The 20,644-nt window shown below is 39.1% G+C and overlaps 2 protein-coding genes across 2 annotated transcripts; both read left to right on the top strand.

Annotated features, from left to right (window-relative positions):
* The first annotated feature begins 13,882 nt into the window (after positions 1 to 13,882).
* LOC120548783 (B2 bradykinin receptor-like) lies at positions 13,883 to 16,814 on the top strand. The gene is made up of 2 exons (XM_039785259.1): positions 13,883 to 14,012; positions 15,260 to 16,814. Exons 1-2 carry the CDS (start codon positions 13,975 to 13,977, stop codon positions 16,296 to 16,298), a joined length of 1,077 nt encoding a protein of 358 aa, XP_039641193.1. The 5' UTR covers positions 13,883 to 13,974; the 3' UTR covers positions 16,299 to 16,814.
* Positions 16,815 to 16,954: 140 nt separating this feature from the next.
* Positions 16,955 to 20,169, top strand: LOC120548785 (B2 bradykinin receptor-like). Its single transcript, XM_039785260.1, has one exon. It carries the CDS (start codon positions 18,056 to 18,058, stop codon positions 19,082 to 19,084), a length of 1,029 nt encoding a protein of 342 aa, XP_039641194.1. The 5' UTR covers positions 16,955 to 18,055; the 3' UTR covers positions 19,085 to 20,169.
* The last annotated feature ends 475 nt before the right edge of the window (positions 20,170 to 20,644 follow it).

Here is a 20,644-nt window from a genome sequence, read left to right as displayed (position 1 = left end):
CAGCACCAGTCACTACTCAGCTATCAGGTGAGATTGATGAGATTGATGCTAAACTTAGATGGCACCATCTGTCATTTTGACACAGGCGCAGGTTGTTTAGAAACCACCTGGATTCACTTCTCTTTGGACCCCTGCGCCCCTCTATCTATCTCTGTCTTCATACTCGTTTTGCTGAACCAACAGACTGTGCGGGAAGTTAAAACTCTTTACAAAAAAACACAACATTAAAACATGTAAGATTGTCTCGCCTACTTAAAGAAAGACAGGTTATTTACACACAAAAAAAAAATGCTTCAGGGCTTTATATATTGGAAAATGTCAAACTGCTGGGGGGAAGAGGATGAGAAAAGTTACGGCAAACGTACAGAAGTTCTTGAGACACTTCAGTCTGGACCAAAGTGGTTTTTCAAAGTGGAGCAAACAACCAACAGGCCGGCATGACCAGATTCATGCTGCTAGCATGACTAAAAACCTCAATATTTTAAAATAATGTAAGATGGTTTTGTTGAAAAAGAAATGCTTCTTTACTTTTTATGGGTACAGTTGATAATAATTTATTGGATGAAAAGAAATCTGAACCTTTTTTTTTTTAAATAATTTTTACATCTTTACTAAGATCCACAGAATCACTTTAAGAAATGTAACAATGAAATCCAGGATGGCAAATCCCTGCCACCCTGGGGGAGAACTGATGCCAAACACATTTTGAGATCACATTCATAATTCCATGAAAGTGTACTGCTCAACCTTTATGCAACCCTACAGACTGAATCAGCCCTTTCAACAGTGAAAGGCATCTTGGTTTTATAACATGTGGATCAGCTTTCTTCAAATTCGCCATGGGCCTTTCTGATCCCCCTCAGCAGAGGAGATAGAGCTGTAAAGTCGGCTGCATACGATCTTTGAACAACCTTCAAATTGCTTCCACGGCTTGTTGTGCCTCTTTTCTTTATCACATCAAGCAACAAGAAGAAAAAAAAAAGTTCTCAGGGGCCTCGCCACAGCTGGCAACTCCTAGAGGCAAGGGAGTCTCAAAAAAATATCTTAGAAATAGCAAGATGAAATGGATAACCATTGACCTTGTCGCTAATGCCAAGTAATTATTAGACTTTCAGATGATGGTTTGAGAGAAATCCACTGTGGCTAAGACTTCATTTATACGCTGTGTGCTAGATGAGGCTGGCTTTGCCTGTGAATAATAGAGAATGGCGATTTAATTTAAAGCCAGGATGAGATTAATTGGTCTGAACGTATGAGGAGAGAGGAGATGAATGGAAAGGAAAGAGTGTAAAACAGGAGAATATAAGGAGAGGTTGTCTTTCTCCTCCTCTGTTGCCCTCGAGTCTCACAGGATGTAACACTTCAGCCCAACGTCTGTCCAGTCGAGAGTGACATCTTGGTGATGAGGTGCTGGGTATGCTAATATATGCCAAGCCGCTTAGACACATCTTCTCAAAACTGTCACTTCAGAGACACATGAGAACGTACAGTTTGGGTCTATGCTTATCCCGTGCCTTAACAAAGGCTATACATTACCATCTATATACAGGAATGTGCCACATAAATATACCCATAACAGCAAATTATTATCTGTGACAAAGCATAAGCATAAGGAGAGGTAGGAAAAAGTGTCTGTGCTCCCAGTATGTGGGTGTGTGTGAGGGAGTGAGTCATAATGAAGCTCTTCAGTATCATCGAGAGCTTCAACACACACTTATCCATCAATGAAGACAGAATCATGCAGGAACGAAAAACACAAATACACAACAGTATTTGTTCTTTTTGTTCTTGTTAGTTCTTATTTCACAATAATTTCTCACTGATCACAATATTATTCAACTCTCATCTCATTAGGAGGACTCGCACCTAATTATCATTGATTTAAAACTCAGAAAACAAGACCATACCGTATATTGTATAGCAGTTCCATGCCTAGATGGTTGGTCAAATTTGAATACATAATTCATTCATTAATAATCAATGACAATATAGTAAAACACAATTGTATTACAAACATATGTCTTCATAGAAAACATAATTGTTGACAAATACTGTATACTAATAAACATTTTTTTTTATTTCCATATATGTGTGAACAACTATATTATAGTGTGTTATAAACTATTTCTAAATGTCTATATAGTCTAAATGCTAAACAGAGGGGTTAAAGTAAAATGTTACCAATTTTGAAAAGTTGTAACTCTGCAGAAAATCACATTGATGCTATGACCAATAAAGTTGTTGGAGTTCTGACCTGTAAAGGTTATTTCCCTTCTCCATGGACCTTGGTAGTAGGTGAAGTTGTCCCTACTCTGAATTTTGGATTGCTACAAACTATATCATACTTTCTAACAAACTATGCTAAAGCATCTGCAAGAACTACATACAGTGCTGTCCCAGAAGTTGACAAACTGGACCAAACTCTCAAAAAGTTGGCCCAAGATGACTTGAGAACTTTTGCACGTCACCAGATGCATTAGGCACAGAACTATTTCTTGATAATGATGTTACCAGCAGTCAGGGCATCGAGACATGGGTTAGGTTGTACAGCAGAGACCTGAGGTCTAAAGTTGAATGGCTGTCCCCAGGTGAAAGAGCTCATAGCAGCAGACCACAATAGAGGGGGGGATAATGGAGTTATATGTAAAGTGATTTGGTTTTCTGACTCATAGGATTAGGTTATTGGAATCAATAATGAGATTTTAATCACAATGTTTCCTGATTAAAGGACAATTCCGGCGCAAAATGAACCTATGGGTTAATACCACATGTGTACCAAGTCGACCGTTCTCTGGGATATGTTTTGTTATTAATCCCTAGGTTCATTTTGTGCCAGAATTGTCCTTTAAGGTCACTTTCCAAGAATAAGAATGACTGCTTTTTCCCATTAGATCAACAGCCTTATTACTGGTCCGATGACGACGTGAGTAACTGACAGCTGCTGTCATCACACTAACAGAGATTTTTACAGAGACTTCACCAACTTGCATTGTGTGCCTCTTTTGGTAACATACAAGAGGGAAGGAAGAAAGGTTGGTGAGAAAAGGATTTTAGGTGGGCTGCTACCATGGCAACAGCAGGCTGTAATGGATTTGGACAGCATCTTTGGCTTGTGGCAGCCATTTCTGGACATTGATTTTGCTTTCTGTTTCTGTCTTGGGTTTCTTCTTTCCACCTTTCTCACACACAGAAATGACCCTCTAATGATAATGCTGCTCATTACAGATGCCTGTCAATCTAGATTATAACCTCTGATGTGGAGCTCACAGAGCAGCAAATGCAGCTCTGACTAAGCAAAAACGATTGAAAAAGACCATAAGCCCTGTGAGCATCCTGCAGAAATAGACACAGATCAGTTAACTGATGATGTGCATCCTTAATTAGATTCCTTCCATCCATCCATCTTATCTTCGTCCGCTTATCCAGTGTCGGGTCGCGGGGGAGCAGCTCCAGCAGGGGACCTCAAACTTCCCTTTCCCGAGCCACATTAACCAGCTCCGACTGGGGGATCCCGAGGCGTTCCCAGGCCAGGTTGGAGATATAATCCCTCCACCTAGTCCTGGGTCTTCCCCGAGGCCTCCTCCCAGCTGGACATGCCTGGAACACCTCCCTAGGGAGGCGCCCAGGGGGCATCCTTACCAGATGCCCGAACCACCTCAACTGGCTCCTTTCGACGCAAAGGAGCAGCAGCTCTACTCCGAGCTCCTCACGGATGACTGAGCTTCTCACCCTATCTCTAAGGGAGAGGCCAGCCACCCCCCTGAGGAAACCCATTTCGGCCGCTTGTACCCTGGATCTCGTTCTTTCGGTCATGACCCAGCCTTCATGACCATAGGTGAGGGTAGGAACGAAAACTGACCGGTAGATCGAATAAGTAATAAATTAATAAGATTCAATTTGTTAATTTCCCTCCAAAAAGAGTCAGAATTGAAAGCTTTTCATTAAGTATAGTTGGCATTTGTTAGGACAGAAAATGCAGGTGAAATGTAAAAGAAATCACATGTAATCCACTTCTGCATTTTGTTTTGCTTTCTACCTCCAATCCCATGGGATGGGAAATAGTATTCCAAGTGTGACAGGGAACAGAGTCTTTAATGCAATCCCAGGGGCTCCACCACCCCCTAAAGCTGCAACAGCCTCAGTGAAAATGCTTCATTGCTGTTACTTCATGATGGGAGCTCAGCATCACTCGTCATCCAAAAGGCAAGAGCCTTATTCTTTCTTTTGATTTAGTATCGATGGGTCTCTCTCCTCTCTCTCTCTCTCTCTCTCTCTGTCATCACACTCTTCACACTCCTCTATGAGGCAGGAAGAGAGACAAAGTATCCCTCTCTGCCTGTCATCTCATATAGAATCCTTAGAAAGAGAAGGCAATTTATGAGGAAGCTGCCCTTTGAACAAGATGGATACAGCCCTGCCCACCTGTGCCATGAGCCAAATCTCTAACATATAAGCTTATTACTGTTATTACTTTGTTTTATATAACCCTCATTTTTATCAAGGAAGATGACATAGAGCAGAGCCAGAATATAGAATGGTGATGTTGCCAGGTGGCAGCCAGGCCGCATCTGCTCTCTGTTTGATAAGCCCCTTAATGGATGTTCACTTTAGTTTATTGTATTAGCATGCTAACATTTGCTAACTAGCACTAAAAACATGGAATTACATTAGTTTTGCTGGTGGACAAATTAAAATTTTGACATGATGCTTGCCCAATATGAAAAGTTAAGACAAGGAAAGGTTATTTGTATAGCACCTGCAAAAACAGTTCAGTTAGACAAGAGAGAGTATAAAATAGAAGATAAAAATGAGCTAAAATTGCGGTATCTTCAAAGTTATTACAAATTTTCATCAGGGGAATACAATGCCCTTTTCCAAATTTTCACTGTCAATCATGAATGTCTGTACAAACTTTTATGCCAATCAATCTAAGTGAAAACATTTGACCTGCTGGTGGCACTAAAGGAAAGGCCAGGGAATCACCAAATCAAATGGTGACAGAGAAAAAGTCAGTGGATCACTTTAAGGGACTGTACATTAATATAGCAGCGAACAAATATTTACTATGTAAAGATTTGGTGGAGTAATGGTGTCCTGAACAGACAATGAAGTCCCACTCCCTCTGTGTGTGTTTTAATCCGAGCTTATCTGTTCTTTGTTCATGTTTGTGCATGTGGCCGTAAAAAAAAAAAACGTAGGTATTTCACATATTGTGGAACGGCCTGTAAAAGCTGTGTGGAGGCAATAAAGCCCCGTGTTCTTTTTCAGTATTTCTATTACAGACCCTTTAAGTCAGTAGGATTCATCCTCAAGGGATCATGAATGTCTCTACAAAATCCCATGCCAATCTATCCAATAGTATCTAGACTGGAAATACAACCAGCACACGCAGCTCTGTTGTTAGGCAGCTGGCTACAACAAAACACTTGCAAGTCACAGGCAAACTTCCTCAATCATTAATCATTAAGCAGATATGACATTCAATCTATAAGCAGATTTTTGATCTATAAGCAGATGTAATATTAAATGTAAGTCTTAGGAAGTACCAGAGGAGTCCTGGGAATAAGACACCGATACCTCAGTAGACCACTGTCCCTGCACTGCATATGATTGGATAGTAGCATGAAGAACATGCAGCCTGTCACCATGGAGACTGACATGTATCACTCCGGTTGCCAGACGCGCCCTTTGGCAGACACAGTGGAGTCTCACTTATTCGGTTTCTGGCCAAAATTAAAGTGAAAAACTACTCCGGGAGCTAATGGAGGAACCATTGAACAGAAAGCAAGACAAGAAAAGAGACAGATAGACTGATGCACTGGCTGACAGAATTTGACAGGATGATTGAGAAGTGCACAATTACAAGAGAATGGGGAGGAAAAGGATCAGGATTAACAGTGGAAACCTCTGTCTATTTCTCTGTGTTGTGATGAATGTGTGACAGGTGTTCTCTCAGAGCAGAGCAGAGATTGATCGATGCTGAACTTTGTCATCTGTAGCTCACTCTCAAACATTGGCAAGTGTGCCAGGGTTTTTGGCAATGCCTATATCTACCATGTGTGACTTAAGGGCAATGGTTTATTTACTGTAGGTCTTTTCTTAATTTAAAGTAGCAATACCAAAGTGTAAAAAAACTCTGTTACAACTGAAGGTCCTGATTATCAGACTTTAGACAGGTCAGATGAGGACTGATGGACACAATGTGTGTAAGTATTAATTCATTATTTACATACATGTTTTTATCTGTGTTTTCAAAAAAGGAGGGCCAGCTGTCCTTTACTAGCATTTTGTCTATTTAATTTCCATGGCTTAGAACACTTTATATGTCATCCAGTATAGGTCTCCATATCATTTTTTTCACTTCATCTTGTATGCCAAGATGATGAAGGTAAACTGCGCATGCATTACATACTGTACTGTATACTATAATGAGAATTAACTTTATTTGCAAATACAAATTTGACATCAGTTACTCACACTTGTACCAAGATAGCATGAAAGTGCAAGGAATTGAATTTAATATAGTATAAACGTGTCATTCGTTATACATAGATGTACAGTATATGCCAACCATTGTTTTTGTAGACTATGTTCTACAGCCTACAAAAAAAGATCTACATACTGTTTAGGTACAGCATATCTTTTTTGTATTGCAGAGTTTTTGCACAGTATTTGCTCTGTAAAATAATAAGGATGATTTAACAGTTAACAATGTTCAGTGAGCTGTGTAGCTCCTACTGGAAGGAACAAGTTGAAGGAAATTGATTATGTGCATTTTATGAGGGGTCTGTGGTGATTTTGCCCCCTTCCCATCTCAGACTATATAAAATACCCTTTAGGATTATTATTTGATTTGTTTGTTTTCAGAAGGCAGTCATCTCTTTTGTCCCTCTGAGGCTAACATTTGTAGACTGTCAGTCTGCATCAGAGTAAAAAGACACAATGTTTAACTGTCTAAGACAAGACATGCCTGTTATCTCTTTGTCTAACGTTGCTTTTTAGTTTTCATTTATCAGACATTCTTTTAATGCTGGAAAATCTCCAAAAAAATCTCAGAAGCTGAGTTCTCTCATAATAAACGGTTTCTATTATGTCATTTTATGGACATGATTACAGATGCTTTTGAGGAAAAGGTTTAAAAGATAGAGCGAGGAGCAATTTGCTGAAGATGGTTTTGAAAAAAGTAATACTTTCAGTAGTTGGCCTGATGCAGAGCACAGTTGGGAAAATTGCCTTATTTCTCAAAAGCATTTGCAGATGTTGACAAAGTGGACGCTCACTTAGAAGTGACGTATTTCAATAAAATCATTTGGAGTATAACCACAATTCCCAACTATACCAGTGCCTGGATGATAAATTATTTATTCCCAATTAAAGTGACTTTCTCCCACATAGTTTACCTCTTTTTCAGTTCTTCTATAAACTTTAAACACCCACGGGCAGAGACGCAAGCTCTCAGCTTGGTCATTGCACATAAACAAGTTTATTTCACCATAACTGGCAGATTTTCTGGCGTAGCTAAAATGTTAGTTTTTTTGTTCTGATGTTCAAATCACAGAATGAAAACAAAACTAAAATTGAGACAGTAGATGTTTGGATTGTGGCAGTCCACCGGTAGTTTGCTCTATCTATCACATAATAGCTTGTGATGGCTGGTTTGTTGGTATGAACCATTTGTCCATTTTGCATTGCTTTTATTTGAATGCAAGATGTGTACGACAAAAAAGGCAAGATCACTTTCCAAAACCTGTCTCAGCCAGAACCAATTTACAGTCTGTCTCTCTTACAGTAAATACATCAATATTGGGTGGTCTGTGTATTTTCTGCCAGGAACATTTGAGCAATCAGGCGAACAGCATTCAAAGCAGGGGTTGAATTATACTTTGACTTTTGAAGAAATGGCTTATTGTTCCACTGCTGGCTGCATCAGTGGTATCATGCAGTCCTCATCAAAGTTGCATTAGTGGTTTTTAGACAAGAGCCGAGGCCTGGGGCCACTCCCAGCATCAGACCCTGGGGTTTGTATGATTCCATCTCTTATGAGGTCTCATTCACTTTCCTTTCAAAGTCCCTGATTGTACCAGACAGCTGGGTAAACAATTATACAAACTACACAAGAGGAGCTGTGCCCTGCTGTCTTAAATCTGTGAGTAGTTATGGAAGAGCGAACGGGGGCGGACTCAGCACCGAGTAATAGAGCTCACACAGTCACACAGAAAAAAACGTTCAGCAGACAGGCAGAAGGAGACAGGAAGGAGACAGGAAATGAACTGAAATGAGTATTTTTGAAGAGTAGCATGAGCTGTGCCGCCCCCTCAGCCAGACATTTGTTATATACCTCATTACACACCACTGAGACATAACTAACAGCAGCGGACAGAGTTGTACTATGTTGTCATGATTACTCAAGGGCCTTTCAGTTTGCTATGATAAATTACTTTAGAGTTTTCCACGTGACATTCAATGTATTGTAATGTAAAGGATTCATAGAGTGTGTCTCTATAAACTTATGAAGGATTGGGCCAAAGGTTAAAATCACACACTTTACAACATTACAAGGCTGTTAAATGTAATAAATGTTCATCATCATGTTATCAAATCATATTGCAACATTTGTTTAACCATATTTAAGGTTTTATTTGCTGAGGTTTTGAGATAACCCTTGTGTTTGTGGTGTTCATTTCGTTGGTAAATTACATTTGAAAAATCTAATAAAAACTCTTCCAGACTTATTGCACTGGTTAGTCAGAAAAAACCGCAGACCTTTCCTTCAGCACAGTTTTTTTCCATGTTCAGTAAAAAAGTAGTTGCTAATAAAAAACGTCAATATAATACAGACAAGCGACACCCTTTAGTTCAATAAATTTAACCTGTTTAAGGACATTTATTAGGAACTGTTTTTGCAATTGGTTTAAAGACTCAAACAATTACCAGAGGTGCAGTAATTCTACTAAGTAAGTAAGTTGTTTGTAGGAATAGTTTAAATAGTTTACTAATTTTATTTTCATAATTTGCCTAACTTAACTGTTTTATACACAGCCTATTAGACAACAGCCAAAAGTAGTTTTAACTGCACTAATGATTCTTCAGTCAGAGCAAGTCGGCCTCCCAGACATCACTACAGGCAATTTTTAAATAGCCACCTCTCATTTTAAATTCAGTATCAGAGTAACATTTAAAATGAAATGAAAAGAAAAATCAATATTTCATTACATAAAATGCCACAAAGACAGTTTTCCATGTTCATTTAGTGTGAAGTATTTCATTGGTTTGGGGTATATAAAGATGGGGGGAATAGATTGTGGATCATTTGTTCTTCAAATGGCAAAGGAGGAGCCCAGATCAAACATTTATCCACGTACCTAAAGCAACTCAAGAGTTGTCTCTATATGTAAACACTAATACAAATAGATTTATTGATTACAGCTATTTATTCTGTTCATGTTTAGACAAGTCTTTACAAAATATATGGACAACCACCTACATGAACACAATACAGAGACAGAATAAAGTTCAGATAAAAAACGACAAACATACCAGAGCTCATTGGCAAATAAGGTGACATGAAAGGCATGCAGGTCTGGGAGGATGTTGCCTAAGGGTCAAATATTTGTTCATATTGTTTGAAGAAACTAGGGAAAGCAAGTGTGCAGTCTGAAGTGAAAGTCTTTTAAGGAGTTGACTTTGTCGGAGCAACTGAAATAAATTGATATCAGTGTTGATATTTAAATACTCTGAAATCAACCCTATCCATTTGAGGACCTCCATTGTTTGTGAGAAAGGTGTTACATAACTTCTTTTGTTTTATTGTTAGGATATTGTTTCCCTTGCTATGCATTTGGGTCCAAGGAAATGTCTTGGAAAAGTGTCATGAATGGAAAGTCAATACTGCACAATACACTCAGTAATGCATAGAACAATGAATCATACAAGCCTATAAAAACATCCATCACATGAGATGAAATGGTGAGGACAAAAGGAGGAAACAATGTCTCCGTTGCAACACCAGGAAGTCTCATGACTTAGCTGTTATTAGATTGTATAATAGACAACCTTACCTGTCAGGGGAAACTGATGGTGGGTGAAAGATTGGCGCCAGCACCAACTGGAAATCTACAACTGGTTGCTAACTGCTTCAGCCTGGCTACAGGGCTCCTTCCTGCTGGAGGTCACTTCAGGGTATCACTTAGATTATGAGCCTCAATGGTTCATGTGTAATAAAAGTTATACATTACATTAGCCAACAAAATATCATGAGGATGTTTACTTCAATGTCTGTGTATATTTAGGAGCAACAGGAAGTGGCGAAACTGAAATTCATCATTGCAACATCATTTCAAGAAAGATCACAGTCCTGGCCACAATGTTATCCCAAATTAGTTGACTTTACCAGAAGTTTACGTGGAAACCCGTTGCCTTAAACCATTAAAGTTTTTACACAAGGTGAAACTGAACAGGTGAAGTTGTATTAACAGAGCGTTAAGTTGATGCTGTAGACAAATCAAGTTTACATAAGTAATCATTACTAAAAATCATTAGTAACAATTTTTTTTTTGAGTCATGTTGTCTAAAATAAGCATGTTAAGTTAAAGCATTTGTACGTATATTTTTTTTTAATGAAGGTCCATTACATTCAAGCCATTGCCAAATGAGTTGATATAAAGCTAATTAAGACTATCAGTGCCATAAAACTGTCTCTGTATTTCTCAGTATGGCTCTTCTGAAGAGTCCATTATGTTTTTGAATCTTCCGTGTCCTCCTTGGCTACGAGCAACTGCATGGAGGAGGGCAACACATTCTCACTCCAATCGCGTAAAATACGGATGCTTGGTCAGGTGCCTTTGGCGTTGTTATTGATGCTAAAAGTCTCCTTTAGCGCCATATCTAAATGTGCTTTATCTAAACGTGCATGGTGGGAACTACTGGTATCACTTTTGATGCGGTTAGGTTAAGGAAAAGATCATGGGTGTGCTTATAAAAGGTATGTTTTTGTGACACGCGGGACAAGAACGGGACAGTTGGGTTTAGGAAAAGAAGAAAGCAACAGTTGGGTTTAGGAAAGGTGACACGCTGGACACGAACCCCGTTCTCCGGGGTGAAAGTTCTGTGTTGTTTGTCGCAGTTAGGTTAAGGAAAATATCTTGGGTGGGCTTATAAAAGGTATGTTTTTGTGACACACTGGACACGAACCCCAGTCTCTGTGTTGTTTGACCCATCCACCACCCCAACCAACCTCCCTACGCGCTCTGCCCGATGTGTTCTACACACACGCTAAAGGGTGCTTTTTGCATCGTATCTGATGCTGACAGACACTGCCCAAGCGTCCGTATTTTACGAGTTCGTGGTGAGAACGGTTTGAGGAGGGGTGGGGGTGGCGTGCGATTACGGAAGGCTTGTATCATGTGTTGCGCCAACAGTTTTATCATTAATTAGAATTCCTCATGGGGGAGACAGAAACTACACACTATAGCTTTTAACATGCAAAGAAACATAACAAATATGTTTATTAGGCTACTTATACTACTATAGTATGTTTTTTTGTGACAATATAACTTTAAGGACGATAAATTTGTTCCAAAAATAAACAGAAAGGACACAGAACATTGTAATTTTCAAATGAATTGTACTGCGTGGAAAGTTTCACTCAGGAAACAGAGTTACTAGTTTCTAACCTGTATATATGTCACAGAACATTTTCTCACTGCCCAGACCCCATCAGTCCCCCCAAAAAAAAGGACATGGAGGATTAAAAAAACATCATAGACTTTTCAGAAGAGGTAATTATCTTCACTTGAGTTTCTGCGTGGGAAATTCACCGGATGCCAACATAGCCATACTGACAAATAGAGAGAGAGCCGTGTGGCGCAGATAGTCTTAATTAGCTTTGTATCAACTCATTTGGCAATGGCTTGAATGTAACGGACGTTCATTAATATCAAAAAGTTATGCACTAAAGCTTTAACAGAACATTATAAAAACACACTTTATCTAGGACAGAAACCGTTTACATGTTTTTTCCCATGAGCCTTTGCACCACTTCAGCGCAGAAGCCCTCCTATACAGAAACTTAACATCCTTAGTTATCTCTGCTTAACATGATCTGTGCACTGCATACTTAAGATAAGATTATTATAAAGAACTAATGTGATTTAGTAATGAATATGGTTTTAAACAAAACATGAAAGAATAAGTAGTGACCACTAAAATGTTTAACTACAACTAAATCTCGGTTTACAGTGTATGCATTTACTACACGGTAATCATATTAGTATGACACACCAGATTAGTTTTCACACACTGAATGCTTTTAAGCCCTTTGTCAATTCTAATCAATGCTACGAAGAAAATGGCCCTCGGTTTAAAGCGCATTCTCCCTATTTAGCTCTTAATGGCTCTCAAATAGCCACGTTGGTCAGCCAAATGATATCTCGGAGAAAAATGAACATGTCAGTTCTCAAATAAGAGCTGATAATCACAGGCTTGATGATTAAGCCACCAGTCCATCTTGACGCATTGTTAGTAATACAAACACACACACACACACACACACAGTATAGAACATGAATGTGATTGTGTAATATTTCTTTTACAAATCTTAATTTGGTAGATTAGGAAGAGATTGGAGGGTCATTATTGACATCAGACAAAGGGGAAGGTTCTGAGTCCTAACACAGGACAGCAGGAGAGCAAAGATTGATGAGAGAAGTATGTCAAAATTATGACAAAAGGTGGAATTGTAGCAGTTTCGGACTGTGCAACAAATAACCCTTTCTACCCAAAAATGACACAAGAGAAGAGCAGGCAAAAGAGAAGGATATGCCAGCAATTCCATCATCAGTCCAATCCTGTGGTTTTGGGTGAGTCACTAAGGAAACTAAGCATACTCATCCTCAAGCCAAACTTGCAACATGCAGGCCCAGGGTCTTAGGTTGTGGAGGCGTTAGGTTGAAGGTGGGCCAAGTTTTCAAATGTCTTGTAGAAGCCTGTTTCACCTTTGAGAGGAACTTGAAATGACTATAGAAATACCAATAATGGCAAAGCTGTATAGTGCATAAGTGTTTCTCTTTAGTGCCTCTTACCATTCAGGTGTAAAAAGAAGAACTTATATTGTGAAAAGGTTAAATATGATCTAGGATTCAGTGCTTGCAAATTATTTGCTAATTATTATTTTGTAAAACAGGGACAATTATTTTATCCTCCATCATAGTGAACACAAGGCAAATTACAAAGAAATTGTAAACAAACCACATTACAAAGTACAAATCTGTCAGGAATGCGTGCAAGTATTTAATTGGCTAGAACATGTTTGGAGGAGGGTTGTGAAAGGTCTGCCATGGTTTAAGGCCCGACTATGGAAGCGTTATTTACTGTAATAATAATCTTACAACACACATAATGCAGTGCAGTAAATGGATTAATTTGTCTCTAATGCACAGCAAGAAGTGCATTATAACATTTAGTGGCTTTCTTTATTCAGCAAAACATCTACTCCACTTTAATGCTGAGGAAATAACATTACTATGCTCAGATGCCAGATGTTTATGTAGTGGGAAATTTGAAATGATTGTGATTACCATTACACCTACAGTGTATTTACACAAAGACAGACGTCACCCACCCACTTTGGAACTTTAACTTCCAGCTCAAGTGGCTGCATACTGAAAAATCTTTATCCAATGATAAAACATCAAGCAAATAAACATCAACTATGCCAGATTACAAACATGAGGTGTATAATCTTACTCAGAGAAGGGCATAGGACAAACAGGAGAGAGAGAGAGAGAGAGAGAGAGAGAGAGAGAGAGAGAGAGAGAGAGATAGATAGAGAGGGAAAGAGGCATGCAGACTGAAGTCAGCTTGAGTCCTTTTAATTACAGTTTCCTATAAGAGAGCGAGTCAGAGACTAGACACAGGAGAGTAAGGGAGGGTTACTGAAGGAGTGTAGTCGGGCATCTGGGTATTTCACATCTGGACATGCAGTACTCAGGAGAAATGACTCTTGAACCTACAAGGTATGTATAGGCTTCATTTTGTTTATTAGCATTGATACATTATCTCTTCTTTAACATTGAGAATTGGCAACGTATAGTAGTTTTGTTCTTCATAATCATTTGTTGTCAATAATTATGTACAGATTCTTGTTAAAAACATGTTGACATGTATTTACATTTATTATACATTAAGATGTGTTGGGTAACAGAATATCTTGATACATTACAGGAAGAACCAGAATTGTATCTCATCTATTCCTCCAAACTTGTTTAATTTCACAATACAGTGAGCAGTAGCTCTCTCTCGTTTTTGGTATAAAAATGTTGGTTTGTTTGTACTTTGCTGATACACAAAAAGTAGCAGTAATAGATGTGTTGATGGAATGGAAAATTGAATGAAATGACAGTAATTGCAGTGTGTAATATCTGAGCACAATTTCGGCCCCAAGTATAATATATACTAAAGAAAACCATACATTTACAAACATTTGCACTTTGCAACCTTTACTTGTGCATTCATTTTGCCCACTGCCACAGAGCTGGTATCTTCTACTTACAATAATAAAAACAAACACACTGTGAAACATTTGATGTAGACCTACGCTCTTAAATTGCAGCTCTATTGATTGTAATAGATTTTTAATACGTTCAGAAACATTCTCAAATGCGCATCATTTAAAAATAGAGCCTAGTTGACTTTGATGTAATGGTTCAGCGCAAAACAGATTTTCCACTAAGATGATATCACACAATGTGCAGAGCAACGTCAAACACCCCCCAGGGAAATTAGGGTGAACAGAGCCAAGCATATGTTTCTCATTGGTGGAACATGGTGACCACTGTACTACGTGACTTGACACCATTATAATTGTAATATTTATGGATTTATGGGTGAAGACAGAGCTGCTAGTGGTGCATGCAAAGGTTGCAATGCAGCAATGAGTTCCAATAGCAATCAGATATACAGTGTGGAGATGGACATTTAAATAGGACGCTCTGTTTTATGATTGGGTGTGTAGTTGGTGCTCATAGAGCTCAGCTTACAATCAACTGTTTGCAGATGCCCAATTATTAAAGTCACGGTTCATATATGTTGTTAGGGCAGCTTATGTTATTTTAGTGCAGTACAATGCTCACTGCTGTTCACCTCTGCACCTGGGGAAAACATAAAGACAAAGTCAGGTGATGACCCTATATAGAAACATTTCCCTAACACTTACTTATTTTAATGTCACTATTTAATTCTCTTTGTTTTATGTTCTTCACAGCGTCCCAGACCTCAGTACCACAGCTTTATACAGAGACCAAAACAACACCAATGGCACTGATTGTCCTGATTCGTACGACTGGGAGTGGCTCTACACCGGTCAGCCAGTGTATATCCTGCTCATCACTGTGCTGGGAATCGTGTTTAATGTGTTTGTCCTGATAGTTTTCTGCTTCCACAAGAAGGCCTGCACCGTGGCTGAAATCTACTTGAGCAACCTGGCTGCTGCTGACCTCGTCCTGGTGTCCTGTTTGCCTTTCTGGGCTGTCTACACATCCAACGGTTTCAATTGGCCTTTTGGTCTGTTCCTGTGCAAAGTCGTCAACCTGGGCATTAAGATAAATGCCTACAGTAGCATCTACTTTCTTGTTCTGGTTAGCATAGATCGCTATGTGGCACTGGTGCATACGATGTCCCATGGCAGAATGCGTAGGCCAAAATATGCAAAACTGGGTTGTTTGCTGATGTGGGGTCTCGGCTTGGTGTTGAGCATCCCCGAGCTTCTCTTCAGGGAAGTGAGACCTGTACCTGAGTATGGTGTAAATGCATGCTTTCTGGTTTACCCAACCCACATAGGGCTGTTTTGTGATGGGATGTTGATCATTTTTAGCTTCGTCATCCCAATTTCGATTATCTTATTCTGCACTGTCAAGATTATTCAGGCTTTGAAGATCCAGGTAATAGAGAGATTCAATGCTGTGAAAACAGAACATAAGGCCACCACGCTGATGCTGGCGGTCCTCCTGGCGTTTCTTATCTGCTGGGTGCCATTCCACGTGGTCACCACATTAGATGTGCTCTCACGGGCTGAAGTCCTGGTAGGGTGTCACCTTCTGTCTGTCATAGAAATCTGCAATCAGATCTTCACATACTTAGCCTTCTTCAACAGTGTTCTCAACCCCATCCTCTACGTCCTGGTAGGAAAGAACTTCCGGAAAAAAGTGTGTGAACTCTTCAAGCAGTGGAGCATTAGGAAAATAGTGACCTCTGAGTCCTCACGTGCATCAAACCTGTCCTCTACACTGAAGACTTTGGTATAAAATACTTCTTTCAAAACTGTTCCCCTCAAAAAAAGACTGCAGAAAGATGACTGTGGTGGACAGGCATATAATATTCTTGGCAAACGTAGACGATTCCAATGATAAGGTAAATTCATTATTTGATTTGTAGTGGATCTAATTGTGTAGTAATTGTATCAAATCACCTGTTCTCAAATCAATCTTTGACGTGACGTCTTCTCAAAAAGATAAACTAGCTTTAATTATCTTTAAGAAATGTAGTGATATGTGGTGGGCCATACAAGGTTTGAACGTTTTTATTTCTTTATTTTTTATAAGAGTTTCACCACATGCAATAAACTACAGCTGGTCTCTTGTTACAAACATTTGCAAACATCCATATCTTAAATGTAAAGGTGGTGTGATCTAAATCATCGTGGTTGCTGTAAAATAATTTATGTAAATACCTTTTTTTAAATATTCTGCTTGTATTGCTCATAACTCAGATTGTAAATAGTGCCAGTATTTGTTTTTCTCTGTACATAACAGGTCAAATAAAACATGCATGTGGTTTAATGGATCTCTCGATGAATCTTTATAATGCATTTCAATTTTGAGTTGAGCACACAAACTAGAACGTTAGAGAGCCCCAACATTTGTTTGCTAAGTGTTTTCTGGTGTTTCTGACTCATTGTCTGCAGAGTTAAAAACAGGATTGTGTCAGAGAGTTTCCAGTGGTGACACACAAACATGTTCCTTTTTTTTGGCTGTACGGACATCAGTTGTCTCATTTTACATTTCTCCCCACACCACCATTTGATGGCCCAATGTTTACTTATTGTGGATTGTGGGCAAGGGTACACCCTTAGTTGTCCCCATAATGAAGGCCTGTCCTGCCAAACAGGAAATCTTTGTTAGGAGTCAGTCTTTACCACCATTGCCAGAGTTGGAAATTGTTGTGGAACAAAAAACATGCAGGCAGAAAAAGTTACCTCAAACTGTAGAATGCATGCCAAAAATACAGTTTTTGACCTTGTTTGATGTATTTCTGTCTGCCTTTTAGGATCATGATAGCCTACCTTGCTAAGTTCGATTTTCGAAGTGAAATACAAACTTAAAATATTATATCAAAGTTCAAAGGCAATACAGGACGATGGCGTACGCCTGTCAGTAGCATGCCATGGAAGTTGACAGCATGTCTCCTAGTAAAGCCGGCCCTCAAATGTCTGTCTGCCATGAGAAATGTCTTGCCAGAGGTCTGAAGCTTAGAACCTTAGCAAAAATTTATATTTTCCTCTGAAAAATCGGAAAATAAGCAAACCAGATGCTGTATCATCCTAGTTTATATTTCCTTACACAAAAAGTGAGCAGCATTCAGTTTTTTATTGAATTTTTATTGTGTGTATGTAATCATACTGTATGTGTTTGTAAGTCCATGCAGGTATGAATGTGTAGCTTGGGTTAAGTATGTGGCCTGAGTTATTTTTAATCACAGACATATTCCGTACAGTATCTGTTGCTAAGACTCCCCTCTTTGACGCCAGCATGTGCGTGCTGTGTGCTCTGACTGATAAAACAACATTAAATCACTAACACTCCATTAAATCATTTATCCATTTTCACTTTAAACTCAAATGATGACGTGAAGGTAGTGACACAGACATTAAACCTGTGTTGACACAGTTAAAAGGTTTTACTGGTATATGTAGCCTACCTACTAGTTTTGAACACACTCTGGTTTTTCTAACTCTAAAATCGCTGTTACCGTGCAACAGCTTTCACAGTGATCTACATTACTTATGGAGAGTGCCGCAAGAGCTGAGCTTGTCTGCAACCACACAGATGCATGGGACTGGGTTTATACCATGCAGCCTGCCTACATGTCCATTATCTGCCTTCTTGGAGTGATTGGCAACACATTTGTGCTTTGTGTGTTCTGTCTCCAGAAGCGGCGCAGCTCTGTGGCTGACATCTACCTGAGCAACCTGGCAGCAGCTGATCTCCTCATGGTTTCTTGCCTGCCGTTCTGGGTAGCAACCATTATCAACAAGTTCCACTGGAGTTTTGGGGAGCCCATGTGCCAGCTTATCAGCATTGTCATTGGGATGAATTATTATTGCAGTGTGCTGTTCCTTACGCTTGTGAGCGTGGACAGATACCTGGCCCTTACTAGACCCCTAACCCAGGGGCGGGAGAGACGGGCCTTCTGGGCACGTGGGATTTGCTTCAGCATCTGGGTTGCTGGGGTCTTGCTCAGCTTCCCTGCTATCCTCTTCCGCTCCGTCCAGTTCTTCCCTCATCTAGGCATTGATGCATGCTACCTAGAATATCCGCATGAAGGCTGGAGACTGCGCTACAACATGACTGTCAGCACAGTAGGCTTCCTTATCCCTGTTCCCATTGTGTCCTTCTGTAGTTACCACATCACTAAAGCTCTTCGGAGTAGCCAGAAGGTGAGAAATGGCAGCAGAGGCAGTGTGGAAAGAAAGGCGGCGTACCTTGTTCTCGTTGTTCTGGCTGTGTTCATTCTCTGCTGGCTGCCCTACCAGGTTCTGATCTTCTTGGACACCTTGGATCATTATGAAGTCGTCACTGGATGTACTTGGGCGTACGTGTTGGACATTGGAAACCAGTTGGCTACCTACCTTGGATATAGTAACAGCTCATTGAATCCTTTCCTGTACGTGATTGTGGGGAAGCAGTTTAAGCTGAGGGCAAGGGAAGTGTTTAGGTTAGTGCTGTACAGAAGGAAAAGGCAAAGGGGGATGTCCGGTCTTTCCAATGCCAATAGCAACTCAACTAAACAAACTGAGAGTACTAAAATCTAAATCTACCTACACACAAAGACAAAACAGTTGTTAAATAAATCAGTTTATTTTACATGCAAATAGTGTATTTTATATAGACTCACACAATTACTTATTAACTTATGGCCACTTAAAGGAATAGACATTGACATTTTGTGAAAAATGCTTATTCGCTTTCTTCACGAGAGTTAAATGAGTTGTGAACACCACTCTCATGTCTGTAGGTTAAACATGAAGCTACAGCCAGCAGCTGATTAGCTTAACTTAGCATAAAGACTGGAAAGACTGGAAAACAGAGGTTGTGAGGTGACAGAATTGACCTGCCAGTACCTCTAAACCGCACAAATGAACATATTATATCTTGTTTGTTACTATGTTACTATGTAGAAAAACCAAAGAATTGTCTGGCTCATAACCCCCTTAGAACCATACTATGTAGTTATTTAAATTTTGGCACAAATTAAATAAATGTGATATAACGTGCTGATTAGTGATCTTAGAGATGATGGTTCCCTGATTTTGTTACCTTTGACCAGAGTCAGGCTTGCTGTTTCCCCCTGTTTCCAGTCTTTATGCTAAGCTAAACTAACCAGCTTCATATTTACCATGAAGACATGAGAGTGGTATCAATCTTCTGTAAGTGATCTTTTGTAATGAAAAATCATTTTAGACTTTCTGTATTCAGATTTTTGGAATGATATTTTTGGCAAGAATTGTAGTGTAGTTTGTCAATGTTGAACTTGATGTCATATGATTATGATTTTTGTAAACAGTAGTTTCCTTTCAGAGCAGTTCCACTTCTGTTCGCTAAACAAAGGCTAAAGCTTAATTTGGGGGGCTGCACTTTCTATTTCTATAGCAACTGTCAGGAAGCAGACGATGAAGTTTGTTTTCTTGAGAAACTTCACGTGTTGAAACTGGCTCTTCAACTGATAACAAAATATTTGAAGTGATGAATCCATCATGTTTGTGTATTAGCCTGCCACTGTACTGTACTGTATGTGAAGAGTGAAATATAACGTATAAGCTTCTGCACTATCCACTAATAAAAAATAGAGTGAATCATATATCAACCACAGCATTTCAATTTCATAAGACAAAGTGTCCACTAGGATTTACAAAAAATAATTTGAAGGTTTTTCAAGATTTTAACATTTTTCAAGTTTTTTAACAATATATGAGTGTTTCTTATCTTCAATAAAATATATATTTGAAGCAGGGAGTGTCTTTGTTTGACAAAAAAGTATTGTTGACATGTCCCATTCAGAATGTCCTAATGGACTGCATGATTCAAGTGAGCTGTTCATCATTTTGACCATAAAAGGGATGCTGCAGCCTCATTCTCATTTTGAAATACTCATTTTGAAATAACACTTCCCATTGCATGCTGGCAAGAAACACTGTTTATAGTTTGTATTATATCCAATTCGATTTCTTTTGGTTTTAAGCCATATTAAGTTTGTTATTGTTGCCATTTCATCAGCTTGAGTTAGCATAACATTTAGAATGGATTAGGATAGGATTACACATAGGTGCAAGGATAAAAATGAATATATATATATATATAAATATATATATATA

This window comes from Perca fluviatilis, chromosome 20, assembly GCF_010015445.1.
Source record: "Perca fluviatilis chromosome 20, GENO_Pfluv_1.0, whole genome shotgun sequence".
Classification (NCBI taxonomy): Eukaryota; Metazoa; Chordata; class Actinopteri; order Perciformes; family Percidae; genus Perca; species Perca fluviatilis.
This window is presented reverse-complemented; position numbering and strand designations above follow the sequence as displayed.